Genomic DNA, 14,764 nt, shown 5'->3' with positions numbered 1-14,764 from the left:
TAGTAAAATCGTATATACATACATATATCTTCCTTTTGTCAAGAGAAAGGCAACAGGTGATGGACTTCGTATTTTTACTTGCAGCGGGATATACGTAAATCGGGGCAATGGACTTTACGGCGAACTTGTAGTTCGAAAATTTTTTATATTACTATCTAGATAATTTTTTTCTTTTTTTTTTTTTTAATGTAACAAGTTAGTAGCAGACAGCATATGGTAACAAACATTTTTTCGACAGTACACTGTCTAGATTATCTAGAGTACTAAATATGGTAAACCGTTGAACAAAATATTTATATGGTTTCTTTATTTAACACAGGCACCTTCGCGAAACTCAATGATACATTAACATATTAAGAATACTGTAATTCCATGCAATACGAATATTTCCTTCGGAAGTTTAAAAGAAATAACGGAGAAAGAACGCTTTCTGATTGTCGAAATAACGAAAAGGAAAAAAAAAAGAAACGCAAGCGTGTAAATTATTGTCACGTATTAAAATTCACGTGTTAAGGAACAAACTCGGAAGTAAATGTATCAGTGATTTTTTAATAATAGAAACACATGGTAGAATAAAATAAATATTAATTGAAGAATCGACATAAATTGCAATATTGCAGAGGTAAATTTTCGAAAATAATCTTCTATAAGACTAGGTTTATACGTACATATACATATATGTATATATGTATGTATTAATAGTAATATTTACTGGTATTACAGTGCATTCAATCTATAGGATGTGATTTGAAAAACAGGAAAATAAAATGACTAAAGATAAGTTATAGACATATCACATAATTTAGTCTTGTTTTAATATATTAAATGTTCGGTATAATATATGACTCTCGTACTATATGTTAAATCATAACGTAAACAACATACACGCTAAACAACTTCATTTCGACGTATCAATAATTTACACGAAAACTGTACATTATATCGCTTCTGTCAGTATAACATTCACTCGCACTGTAACAGACACACGGAATAATTTTCGCACTTCTTACACATTCCTACTCCAAGTATGGAGTCGTTGAAATTGACAATTCATTAACGATTAGAAAAAAAAAAAAAAAAAAAAGAAAAAAAGAACATTCGAACGATGAAAGGAACATATATAAAATACAGACTACCAATATAAGTAACGATCACACGCGAACGAATCCTGAAGTGTTTCCGTCCTCGCAAAGCTACGTTTCTACCTTGAGGTTGGATATGTAACTCTGACAATATGCAACTCTGCGAAATCGAGAGAGGCCTGCCAAAAAATGAGTATCCTTCGACGATACAAATGGATATTTAGTAAATAAAAAATTTACTAAAATATCGTGCTTGCGGCGCACCGCCTAGCCAAACGTGTTTAAACTTCGCCTTTTAACGTCATTTATTTAGTTCCAAGCCTCGATATATCGATGTGTGTGTACCGGTGTACAGATCACTGATATAACATACAAGTCAGAATTGTTAACAACATTAATAAAATCGCAATGATATGTTCATTCTTTTGATCCGTAATTTATGATAATCGTTAATATGCCTTTACGATATAACAAGAACTCGTCTATCCGAAATTATAGAGATACATATTATACAGACGTAGCGTTTCTTACAAATATTTCCTAAATCTTAATCGTAATATTCTGAAACGATAGCTTTGCGCGAAGAGGAAAACGATTACTCGAATCTAAACGATGTTACAAAACATTCAAGATAAGCAAGGTAAGCAACGAGAAAATTAATTCCCGTTACATCTAATCACTAATCGTAATAATTAGCACGCGCAACAGCATTTAAAATCGTTGCGGTATCGAGTAATAAAAATCACGATTGACCTTTATGTATAAACGTACACTTTGGTTTATGAATACATTATATAATTACACGAAAGACTCGATCTTGGTCGGACGAGTCCATAAATCGGAGACAAGTTCCCTGTAAACGCGATCTCAAGACAGAACTGTGTATTCTTTACCCGCATTTACGTAATTATCGTGGAATCATCTGTCTCGCTATAATTGAAGACCTGTAATTTTGTCAAAGAACGAGATTCATATACACACATGCTTAACACATCTCATAAGCATTTTTCTACTCACTTTGTTACCTATGTATTTACAGTTTCATTTCTTATTTACTAAGAATTTAATAAGCCATACTTGTATAAAATTTGTATAACTATCAATGTTCCCTGTTAACAAAAATAAAAATAACGTCGTTTCCTTATCGCTTAAAATACTGCAAACGGACATGTCTACAACATATTATAATTACACGTATAATGAGAGAAATGAAAATAAATTTTGGACAAGCCACTCTTTGATCAAGCAATACATACTTTGATAATACGCATTTTAGTTTCAATGCGTATTCAAAATTTAATTTCGCGTTTTTACTCGTTCCATCTCGTTTCGCGAAAGGCTTTTGTTTAGATTTTTTAATAAAACAATGTCATTGTCATTTTACGAGTTCTACGAACGAAAAAAGAAGGAAGAAAAGAAACGTTTAATGAGCGAACAGTATTATTTTATCTACTTCGATAGCACCGTTATTTCATCCTTCGCATGAAATTCTAGTGGATTACGCAATTTTATATATTTCCGCTGAAAAATACATTGCCGTAATTCATCGTCGATATTATATTTATACGTAAAAGCATAAAATATGTCACAAGCCACAGGTCTTCAATTCGCAATAGAATTCGCACACGAAGAGAAAAGAAGCTTTCTACGATCCTATTGGATTTCTCATATTCTATCGTTCTTCTTCTTCGTCCTCTCTGGACATCAAAGATCTGCCATAGTAAGTATACGTACAATACGATCAGGTACAAGAGTAGCATCTCGGAGTTGATCTGTTTTTAGAGAGGACGAAGCTTCTCGATCGTCTTAAACTAATCACCTTCAGCCTCCTTGATTTCTCTGATTTCATCGACCAACGTATAAAGCGTACACGATAATCTTGCTAGAAATAATTTTTATTCTTTTAAGATACTCGAATGAACGTAGGATGAATTATTTGCATTAAATTTCGACTTGGAATTTCATGCAAATAAATAAAACTGGCAAACACTCAACACGTACGATTAACGATCCATCAAAACAAACGAAGTTTTACATATGGCTTTGAAGAACTTTTTCTTTATACTTTTAATACTATGAACCATCGATACAAAGAACGTGCCACGATGATTTATATAAATGAATAAATTAACTCACGATGTTTGTAATACCTAGTATCGAGACGAAGGTGTGAAGCTCTTCAAACGTATGACAGTGATCATCATCATCTGCTGCTGCTGCTCCCTTTGACATCGTGTTTTGTTTATTCTTCGTTCTAAAAAAACAGGTAGAAACTATCCGTGTATATTTGTCTCCATTTCATGTCTCTGCGTCCATCGAAATAATGACTACTGGTCCGTCTGTTCCCTAGTTTCTTCGGTATCGGACACTGACAGCGTCCTATCGTGATTCGTGCAGTTGTCCGTTTTACATTTGGATTCCGCGATCTCGAGCCAATGTTGTTTATTCTTTCTAACACCGTCGACCAACGGTTCCAATTTATCCGATAATAAAGCGAATGCCTATTTACAAAAAGTCACTTTATATTTAAGGGAGTTCGGTTTAACAATAGCAGGAAATATTTGTAACGTGCTGAAACAACAAGGATCCAAATACTAATCTATCGAAACTAACAGCGTGTAATTAATTCAGGCAAGATGAGATTGATTATTACGAAAAGTAGAAAGCATTGCGATAAACTAACATAAAGGAAATAAATAGAAGACTATCGTATATTAATGAAACGAGACAAAGAAATCATAGAAAAGTGGTAAGTCAATTTCGATTCTAGTGAAATTATTATATCATTTTGCATATCATTAATAAGTAACGTTGTGTATTTACTATAATAGGTAAATATTAAATTCGTCAACCTTCTCCCCCCTCCCCCTATTTAATGTAGTGAAATAATGTAACGTGAAAGCAACAAAACTGTATATAATATTGCAGATGGATATAATGCTAAAACATATTAGTTTACGATTTTAACAAACAGTATAATTTTTTACAACATTTCTGATTTTATGAACGCTACATTAATGTTAATATACAAGGTGATCCACACGATTGATTCGGGTTATAAGTTCCAATTAAGTTGCTCACTTCCAAGTAAGTTGTCCAACTTACCAATGAAGTTACAGAAAATTGTTAAAAGAGAGAGATGAATGCAGAGATGAAAAGAGTACTACACACTCGTGGCACCATATCTTTTTGTTTCTTTTAGAACTGCAATAGTGAATGCGCAATCAACAACTGTACTCTTTTTCTAAATGGAAATTTATATCCTTTTATATAGACAGAGTCCTTGTATTTGTTCTGCGTAGAAAGCTCTATATTAAAATTAGTTGGAAAAAATTAGTTACAGAGATATTTTTAAAAAATATCTTTATCGAAGAAGATGCTCAAATGCTTCTCCATTGCACTGTAAACATTTCAGACAATACTCTTTAATTGTTCCTATAACTGAGTTAAGGTGATCTCCGGTTATTGCTGCACACTGCAGTATTATCCGCAGTTGCATCTGCTGCAGAATTTATGGGATTTGAGAATCTCCTACGATAAAGATATTTTTTTTTTTAAATCAAAGTTATTAATAGTTTCTTTACAGCTGTACTTATTGAAGTATTGACTTTTTTTATTGTTGATTGTTGTTTGCACATGTACCATTTCAGTTCTAAAGAAAAACATGATCTTTCTCTTCTAACATATTTCTGCAACTGTACCGGTAATGGAGTTATAACTTGAAGCAATTGCCTAGATTACCCTATTATTATATTTCTTTTACTGGTGTATTAACTTAAATGATCGATAATGTGATTTAACGATAAGTTAAAAATTGTAACAAATGTGATTGCTTTTTAGATGGTATTTTGCTATTGTCGATAGCGTAGAAAGCTAGTTACCTCGTAAATAGGGAGGCATATCGAATCGATGAAGCCAACTTGCATCATTGGCAGTTGGTCCTCCTTTTCCCGGTTCATAATGTCCTGCAATATCATATGAGTAACGGTGCTATTTTTGAATCATGAATAATTAACTATGTAATTGTAATATGTACAATATTGTAAGCAGAAATAACTTATAACTGTTAGTAGTAGTAATAATTAGAAAATTATTAGTTATAAAATAATATATCATGCTGGATTACAATAAAACAAAATATATTAAGTAGCAAATGGTTTATCTATAAAAATTCAATAATGACTTCTATCAAATATACCTTTAGTTGATACCACAGATTTTTATTAGTAAGAACGAGAATTATTGGTTTACCGTAACATGTTATTCTTACTGTTTTTGTATACAATTACTCAAAAATCAAAGAATTAATCGTTTCAATTTTAAATGTTACGTATCATTAGGTCTGATCTTCTAGTATTTTAATATTACATTATATTTAATAATGCTTGATAGAATAGTTCATTTCTCTACAAAAAACTTTACTTAGAAAGATACATAATACATCTAATGCTGTTATTTTAGTTACTGTCTTTTATAACTAAGTTAATGTCTACATTGTTTTCTGTTACTTATAACTACGTTATAATTAAATACTAAAGTTTAATTTAGCGATACATACAATGGGAGTGATATTGAGAGTCCGCCTTTCGATATCTCCTTGTTCAAAAAATTCGCTGCTAACTAATTCTGCCACTCTCTTTTCAACATCCCAAGGCTTAGTTATGGCTGCCAAATCACATACGGTCATCAACATCCCTCTTAAAAGTTCTCGCTGATCACTGTAAGCCCAATTGTAACTTCCACCTTGAGCTAAGGTAAGGAAAGCCCCTCTTCTTCGGAAGTAAACCGCTAGGTCGGTAGAGAGGATTGCTTCTTCGAGAACTTTTACCACGCGAGAATATTCTTCGGGAGATAAATTTGATAAAATTTGATTTCCTTGACTACTTAATATCATAAGACACTGATCAAAGTGATGATGTTCCATCGTTGATGTTGAGTAAAGCTGCGCCAATGGCGAAGATGCTCTGTTGGTCAAAGATTTCCCCCTTTGTATTACCTGAATTTTTTACTGAAGCAAAAATATCTTTTCTCCTCGGAACGTTTGTACTTACTTGATTTGGAAAGAATTATTCGTGCCCCGGTGGTCCAGATCGTGGCACAAACAAGCAATAATTAACGCGAGACATTCAATTTCTCCAAAAATTTTCCACCATTGCGTGGCCTAAAAAAATAATACAAATTCATCGTTCATTTTTAACATAATTCGATTCAATTTAAACTTAATGGCATTACGTTTACTCACAGTTAGAATGGCGAACATCATCTGCGCAACATTGAACGCGTGACGCCAATTGTGATATGTGACGTTTCGGTAATTCTTTTTTACACTAAGAAGCCAACGACAAAGAACATCGTAGTCGATGTGAAAACGTTCTACGAAGTCAAGATCCAAAAACATTCGAAGACACGCTGTTAGAGTTTGATCGTCTTCCATATGAATGTCATCGAATTTAAAATCGTGCAATTTAAAATACGCTGCAGAAGGCACTCTTAAACCCTAGAATTGCGAATCGGATTTATTTTGTGCTATATAAAGTACGTGAACGTCATTGAACAGTAATTTTCGAATTCTTTGCAGAAGAAATAAAAGAAAAGTCAAATACGTTTGATCTTTGATATATCCAACTTATAAAGCTAGACTTACCCTTAATCTTTGTGCATCTTCCAATGATGCGGAAGCATGGTAACTGAGCACTTCTAACGTAACACTCTGTTTGGCCATCGCTATTACAGCTTTCTCATACCTAAAGAAATGATTAAACAAAATCAATTCTAGGGAATTCATTCGTTCCAATCGATTAATTGTCAAACGATTTGAACAGTTTATTTCTTGCATATTTACATGTGCGTATTGTGAATTCCCATGCCGCAGAAAATAGCAAATGCCTCGACGAAGTTCTCGTCATTCTTCGTAAAGAGAAGATCATCGAACTTGTTGATGAGTTGAATGACGCCGATAATCTGACCCGACGAGTTCTTGATGGGCATGCAGAGAATAGTACGATGTCTAAAACCAGAACCATCATCTACCGAAGGATCGAATCTTGGATCTTCGTAGGCGTTCGGTATATTCACGGTCTAAGGAAAAGCAATAAAATATTTTCGGTTAGAAATTGTGAAATCGGACAAAGTATTACGATAATACATTGCTCTGTTAACCAGTGCATTTACCTCGCCGGTAGTAGCGACATAACAAGTGATGCCGACATTTATAGGGAATCTGCCCTCGAATGGACTGCGTGAACAAAACCGAATACATATAAGGTTTCCGAGGAAATTGAATTATTGCTAGTGAAGAGAAATGAGAACGTAATTACAAACTTCATTCACCTAGTGCGAGAATCTGAATCCTCGCCGGTGAGGTCGTTCGCCTCGAAATCAAACACTCGTGAGAAACTGCCCTTTGATGCCTTATGCACGAGAAGAACCTGTACAGAATATTGGATTTTACGTTAAAAATGTTCTCTTCTCTATATACGATACGAGAAGGAGAACGCGTTTACCTGTACTCGTTGACACTGTATCAAGGATTGCGTATGCGTTAGAATCCTTAAAACCATATGTTCTATCGTGCTCTGCTCTTCGAAAATCATCCTAGCCAAGTCCAACAGAACCTACAATAGCGAATAAAACACGCGTTTAAAATCACCAGCTTGTATCAAAGGCACAAAAGAAAATGGAAAGACCATAAACACGAGATTGTGAATAATTTATGCATTGTTTCATTATTTGTTACTCGTTACACGCGCGTAATTTCACCAGTTACAGAGTATTCCGTTTCTTCATCAACTGACCTGATTTCTTTTCACTTCTAATTGACTTTTTTCATACAGCTGCGCATTCCTTAATCCAATTCCACAGAATTGCAAGTATCCAGCGAAAATCTTTTCGTCTTGCGTAGTAAATTGACTTTCACCACCGAGTTTGTTGATAACTTGTGCAACTCCGATAACATCTCCGTTGCAGTCCTTTATTGGCATACATAAAAGGGCTCTGGTTCTGTATCCCGTTAATGCATCAATTTCACGATTGAACCTCGCATCCTAAGAACATATCATATTTATTAACACATAAGGAATAATTACAGGATACAATAAATAATGCTTTAGATAGTTATTTGATTCGAGGAATGGCACTAATTTTCAAATCCAGTTCTTGTGCAAACGTATGTATTATACACAGCTCCACTCGAATTATTCGAACGACACACGTCTTTTATACTTCTCTTTTTATACTTCTACTATAAAAGTTACGTAAGAGTGTTTTGCTATTGTTCACGCATACGATTCTTTATTGGAACAATGAACACTGTCTTTATTGTATCATTAGTTAGAAATTGTACGTGTCATAGATTTCAATTATTCCAGCAATGTACATCGACTATTGATATCGTTCGTACAATTGTGACTGCTAACACATGTTTTGATGTATAGTAACTTCTTGCATCGACGAAATAATAAACTATAAACAGATTTGAAATTTTTGAACTATATTGTATTGGAGAAGATAGAGGAACAAAATTAAGAGACCGTACAATAGCTTCTAAATATATAAATATCAATTAAAACATTTCTTATTCACTTTGATACAGAGTCAAAATTTTAATATTTTGTGTCGATCTAGCAGTTCAATTTTATTCTGCAATGCATGTGAAATCAATTCTCTATAACAAATCTTCAATTCTTTAGAGGGAAATAAATTATAACTGATAATACGTAGATCTGATGTCTAGAGACTAACAATTGCCGTAGTAAAATCACTTATCGTTGGTAATGTTATACAAAGAAAGTACAATGGAACAACAATAAATAAATACAATAAGATCTTTCAAATATTGATATATAAGTACGAAACGCAAATATAGTTCTTGATAGTTATTAGCTGCGCGGTAATTAAAACTAAAATAAGTTAAGTATTTAATTAAACTTAGATACTTCAGAAATACGACGTCTTAAAACGTTATGAGTAATTGATTATTAAAGAATTTAATGGAAACGTCGATAGTTTGAAGTTGGAGAACCGTAACGAAATAAGATTTCAAGAACTTTAATAATGTACTTTAGCTGTTACCAGTTTTCATTGGAATAAGAAATAGAACTACGTAACTTCAGAAAGGTAATAAAATGAATTAAAATTCACAATTGGAAATAAACGAAATGTAATTTTAACGAACATTATTATTCTGCGGCATTTTATGTTATTTAATATTTTAAAAAAAGATTAATTTGTAATATTTACACATATTGCGTTGCTTGATTTACATATAATCTTTGATCCTTCTATTTCAATTATTTTTGAGGTATTGGTAATATTACCCTAATTAATTATAGATTAATTATGTTAATATACTTCTTACGCTCATGGTATGCGAAATATAAGACGAAAGGATATTTTATAAGCATAGAATACTTAAAAAAAAAAAAGTAGAAACATCTTAAATTTTCAAGATCGAAGTCCTTACAACGAATGCTCTCTGTGAATTCTAATTAGTTTTTAATTTTCACTAGTTTGACGTTTCATGTATTAATATTCCAATGATGCTGATCTAAAATATTCAATGTATTAACGTGTTGCGTATAATTTTCGTCTTTTTCATTCAAATTACTGCGTCACGATTATATTACGAAGCATAGATTTATTACACTAAATAATCTAAATTACTTTTTTTTTCTATCCTCGATTTTACAATTTGTCCAGATATGAATATTCGGTGAATTGGTTTAGCGATTAAGTAATCTAAATAGGATTTGAAACCGATATATTTCAAGGTGTCGGAAATGAAAATGTCGAATAAAACTTTTGCACGGTTCTAAAATATACAAAACTGGAACAATTAATGCCTCTGTTCTCCTTATCTTAGAAAGCAAGAATGTTACTAATCGTAAATATGTTTGCCGTGGTTATTAATATGTTTCGCATCGTCTATCGAAAATACAAAAAAAAAAGAGTGAGAAATTAAAAACTGGAAAAACATTACGTGGCGGACTAAAAATTTTGACACTAAAGTAGAACCCGAGCGTTTATCGTATGTTTGCATTTGGATTTACAAACACAGAGGTTTTGGATTTGCCAAAATATTACGAACGCTTGGTTATACAATAAAACTGTGTTACGCCACAAATGATGAAAATATTGGGGATACGTCAGATGTAACGCACAATTTAGTCGGCTACCAACGCAACTTCAACCTGCGCAAAATTTACTGGCGTTTGCTCAGTTTTCCTACATTGTACCTAAAAAAGCAAAGATTAGGTAATCCATCCTTAAATAACAATTAGAAACAGAGTTTCAATTAAATCACTCTCTGACAACATATTTCTTCCAGAACATTGATATTTAATAAAATACGTCCTTACTTTTATACTTAACAGACAAATAAAATTATAGCGTATAAATCGAAATAGATGATATCATATAAATAAAACTACGGATCATGTTATTGTTAACTGTATACAGTTAAAAATATGAGAGAGATCCAGAAAAATGTTCTAGACGACACTTGTAGAATTTTAGTAAAAGGCAGAGGAAGGCTGCGACTAAATTTTCAAATGGAATCTTGTAATCCCTTATCGTTGTCTTTTATTTCTGTAAACAGTAAATTCTTTTGTTTCTCCGATTGTGAAATACTTTCGAAAACACATTTACAGCCAGTCTAATATATTACGTTATCTAATACCTATTTAATGTCGTCATACAATCTCGTACTGGTTTTTACAAAGTAAATAGTAAATCCCCTTGCCTTGTAAGCGTCTGGTATGTTAACAGGTTCTCCGCTTTCGGCGACGTAACCGACAATTCCCGTGCCCCACGGAATTTTGATCTCGTCCTTTTTCTCCATTTCGAGCAGCGTCGATCTCGAACATACGTCAAACAACTTGGACACCAGGCATCTGCTTCTCGAGTATCCTGTTCCACGTTGCTCGGAGCTTCCGTTTCCCGTTTTCCCTGAATTTGCATTATCAGTCGAATGGTTCGACGAGGAATCGTAATTTTGCGAAGAAGGCATACAACCGCCGCCTCTTTCGCCTTGTACAAGGAACAGAGAACCACGATCGGCATGTAGCAAGGTGCTGACATTCTGCAAGATCTTGTGACACAGCGATCTCACGTCCAACTCGTTACAGATATCCTTCACCTGCGAGAAAATTCGTTGTCATAGAATATTGTTCGATGGAAGCCAAGCATCGAGGAAAATCACGCCGAAACACCGTTTTCTCTGCAACGATACTGTTGTACCCAACGTACTGTTGTGTACAAGTTTTTCGAAGCAAATCGAATTCTGTCCCTTCTAATAGTTACGTCTTGGCAGTCTTGTATCAAAGGAGTCAATTAATTCCTACTACTGGAAAACTCAATTACCAAACTTTCTAACGTTGCTCAGTAAGTAAATTGCAAGTTTTAGAATAAACTGTCGATGGGTCGAAGATAGAGAAAAACATCGTTGAAATGCCGTGTAATTACGTCTGTACACTATACCGTTCGTTTAAAAGTATCCAACCAGTTGATTATTTCTAACAGTACGAAACTCAGGCAACAGGGGTGAGAATTACAGACGAAAAGGTCTGCGATGAGTTTACTCTTTACCGCTATCGTTACGTGGATAGGGTAGAGTATTTGATAAAATTGAATTTAAAGACCAACAGGAAAAGTTAACGTTTGTGCGTGTGTAAATTTTACAAACTGCGTTGTCAATTACTTGTAAATGCTCTGTGACTGATATTTAATGCAACGACAAATCGTACATTTAATTTAAAAATATACACCCCTGGCAAGTCTTTTAGCAAGTAATTCAAATTTGTTATCTTATTGTCTTGTTATAACCATTAATTTGCTGTTATTAAAAAGCAGACATTTCAGTGTTTAATAGGAATCAGACAATTCAACCGGATACACAAAATAAAGTTTATTTAAGAATATTTAAGCAATTGCATTTATTCTAAAAAATATATGTAACTTCGCTAAGTTTCCTCATATCGTCAATAATATAAACAATCAATAAGCAATCTTGTAGTATCGAATCACGAAGAAAAATGAAGTCCTTGCAAATGGGTCAAAATCACAGCTTTAAAGCGGCAAAAGGTAGACGAAAATTTCATTAAGCAATGATTTCGAATGACGTATCACATAGTGCGCATGTACTTAAAAGCGAAGATCTTTTGTGAAAGATAAAAAATCTAGTTTTAAAGGACCTGCTTTTAAATTCTATACTACGTTTGGTACACTTTTTCATGTCCCTCTTTCCTATAAAAATGTTTAATACAAAAGTGCAAATGTTTAATTGCCAAATTTTAGCATATCACTACTTTCACACCTTGTCCACTTTTTTAATTATTTCCAGGCACAGGTGCAATGATATATTTTTACAAAGAATAAGACACAGGATCGATGTAACAAACAATATACTTTCATTTCGCAAAAATATCTCTAATTCCTTAAAAAGGTCTGCACCTCCGTTAAAAACATATTCATCACGTAATGCACCGTTCGAAACCATTTCACTTTTTATCTTCTACTGTTTCAAGATCATATAGCTTCGCTCGCTTCTGTCGATTATTCTACATACAATATATTTATACTCCGATTTACCGTTAACACGTATCTTCGGCGATACTGTGAAAAAAAGAAAAAATTAAATCCTATCGAAATTTTGACTTATAATACAGAAGAATATCATCAACGAATCATTTGGTCTCATTTTACTTGCACTGTACGTTGCTTTAATTGATTGAAATAAAAGAGATACACTGCGTACGTATGAGGTACATATATCTGAAGCTTAATAACGTTTCAATAATTTTTCGTACGACAGCAATTAATGATTAAGGGAACAGAATCTTTCAATTCGAAAAGCTAAAAATTGTACAACTATAAAACGTTACGTTATACATATATGAAATTAGAACTGCTTAGAGGCTGAAAGGTTGTTGGTGTTCCGCGAGGAAAAGGTGTTTCAGACCATTAAACAGAGACGAGTGAGAAGAGAAAATCAACGAAAGCAATTGGAGCACGTACCAATTCAAAGATGAGATCCTTCTCATCGAGATGCCTCAATTCGTGTCTGGACCGTCTCTGAGGTCTGCCCGCGTTTCCCGAGCTAACCTGCTGACCTCCTGGTTGGCCCGAATCCCCGGGCGAAACACTCAGAAAGGTGGGCGTCCCGTCGATCGTGTTCACGATCGGCTTTAGCAAACCACCGCGTTCGAACTCGTGAGCTGAGATTTTTCGAACAGGCGTTGTGGCACCTGATCCGCCTGAACCACCCCGGCCGGAAGATGACGTGCCACCTGCATGGGTGGGACTGGATAGCTCCATGCAGCTGCTCGACGATGATGTTGGCGTCGCGTGTGAGACGAGCCACATATCTACCGTCTGTCTCGTCACTTTCCTGTCGAACGATCCACGTTACAATCTTAAACGAACAGTGCTTACAGAAAATACACTGTAAGTGCCAAGAAACGAGTTTTTCAGGAGCAGAATAAACCTTATACGTTAATGTAGACCAAATTCGTGAAAAAGACAAGTGTATCTGTATAACCTGTGTGTGTTATCTATTAGTTGTAGAGAAAACTCGATCTTCCATTCATTTAGATGAGAAAAGGCAAGGAACGATTAATTAAAGTTTATTGACGTTCATATGTAGCTTCCTCTATAGAGGCAACGTTGTGACACCATGTTCTAGCATTAGTAATAACTATTTAGGGATGGAAATTGCACTTCAATTCTGTACTAGAGTATTCTCACTGATATATAGAACACTTTTCAATAAAGAGTCAAATTTTTCAATTTTGGCACTTACAATGTTTGCACTCTTAAAATGCCTTGTTTATTTTATCATTATAATATCGTGTGACAGTTACTCTTAGCCTTTGCGCCTGTCTCGTCACTTTCCTCTTCAGCAATCCTCGTTACAATCCTAAATCCTTCACTTGTTTATTTTATTATTAAAATATCGTGCGATTTAGTTAATCTAAAAGGATTCGCGTTTATCGTTTCAATCGACCCGCGACAGGATAACGTTAAGACGTTTACAGTTTCTACGAAATGTTGTATAAAGCAATTATATTATTTTTTTCCCTTTATCGATTTCACTTCATAAATTCTGTTTATCATGTAATCCTTTCCAGCTTCAAATGGTATTTTTAACTATTTTTTAACACTGAAAACTAGATAAGATGTTTTTTGCCGGTAACTGCTACTTGTAAATGTAAATTTATACACACGGGTAACTGGCCGTACGGCCTGCAAGACTCATACTACTTGAAAACATCGTATCGTCAGTTGTTGACAACATTTATCCCCCCCCTTTTTTTTTTTGCAAATTAACGCATTAGTTTGCGGCGAAACTTATACGTGGTATATATATATAGGTTATACTTATGGTTTCATTTTTGGTCACATTGCTTTAGATACGCGTAAATTATTGTCGCTCGTACTCTTAATAGCTCTTTAAATGAATACAACAAGAATCAGATATTAGGAGAAGATTAGTGAAAATTATATCTCTACGAAAGCAGCCAATGAACATTAAGAAGCTACAAATGAATAATAGATGCCTGTAATTTGTACCGCTCCATTAAAAGTAACATATTTGGAATATAATTACACGAATTATTCTTAATTGGTTGATAAAAAGAGTATTTAGGAATAATAAGGCTGTTCTTAAAATAAAAAAAATAGGACGG

At 33.8% G+C, this 14,764-nt stretch overlaps 1 protein-coding gene across 11 annotated transcripts in view; it reads right to left on the bottom strand.

The window, feature by feature from the left end:
• Window positions 1-782: 782 nt before the first annotated feature.
• LOC139986771 (dual 3',5'-cyclic-AMP and -GMP phosphodiesterase 11) overlaps window positions 783-14,764 on the bottom strand; it is a 139,648-nt gene continuing 125,666 nt past the window's right edge. For 9 of the 11 annotated variants that reach the window (XM_072002360.1, XM_072002363.1, XM_072002357.1 and 6 more), the window contains 13 exons: window positions 13,095-13,467; window positions 10,822-11,217; window positions 7,877-8,125; window positions 7,586-7,696; window positions 7,413-7,510; window positions 7,254-7,317; window positions 6,925-7,160; window positions 6,727-6,826; window positions 6,325-6,579; window positions 6,134-6,243; window positions 5,641-6,046; window positions 4,964-5,047; window positions 783-3,583 (listed from right to left, as the gene is read on the bottom strand). In XM_072002360.1, coding sequence (XP_071858461.1) covers window positions 3,410-3,583; window positions 4,964-5,047; window positions 5,641-6,046; window positions 6,134-6,243; window positions 6,325-6,579; window positions 6,727-6,826; window positions 6,925-7,160; window positions 7,254-7,317; window positions 7,413-7,510; window positions 7,586-7,696; window positions 7,877-8,125; window positions 10,822-11,217; window positions 13,095-13,467 — 2,656 coding nt within the window. In that variant the 3' untranslated portion in view covers window positions 783-3,409. The remainder of the gene's footprint in view (window positions 3,584-4,963; window positions 5,048-5,640; window positions 6,047-6,133; window positions 6,244-6,324; window positions 6,580-6,726; window positions 6,827-6,924; window positions 7,161-7,253; window positions 7,318-7,412; window positions 7,511-7,585; window positions 7,697-7,876; window positions 8,126-10,821; window positions 11,218-13,094; window positions 13,468-14,764) is intronic. The other 2 variants (XR_011799712.1, XR_011799711.1) reach the window with 2 other exon arrangements.

This window comes from Bombus fervidus, chromosome 4 (genome assembly GCF_041682495.2).
Source record: "Bombus fervidus isolate BK054 chromosome 4, iyBomFerv1, whole genome shotgun sequence".
Classification (NCBI taxonomy): domain Eukaryota; kingdom Metazoa; phylum Arthropoda; class Insecta; order Hymenoptera; family Apidae; genus Bombus; species Bombus fervidus.
Note: the sequence above shows the minus strand (reverse complement) of the source record. Positions and strands in the feature narration are given on the sequence as shown.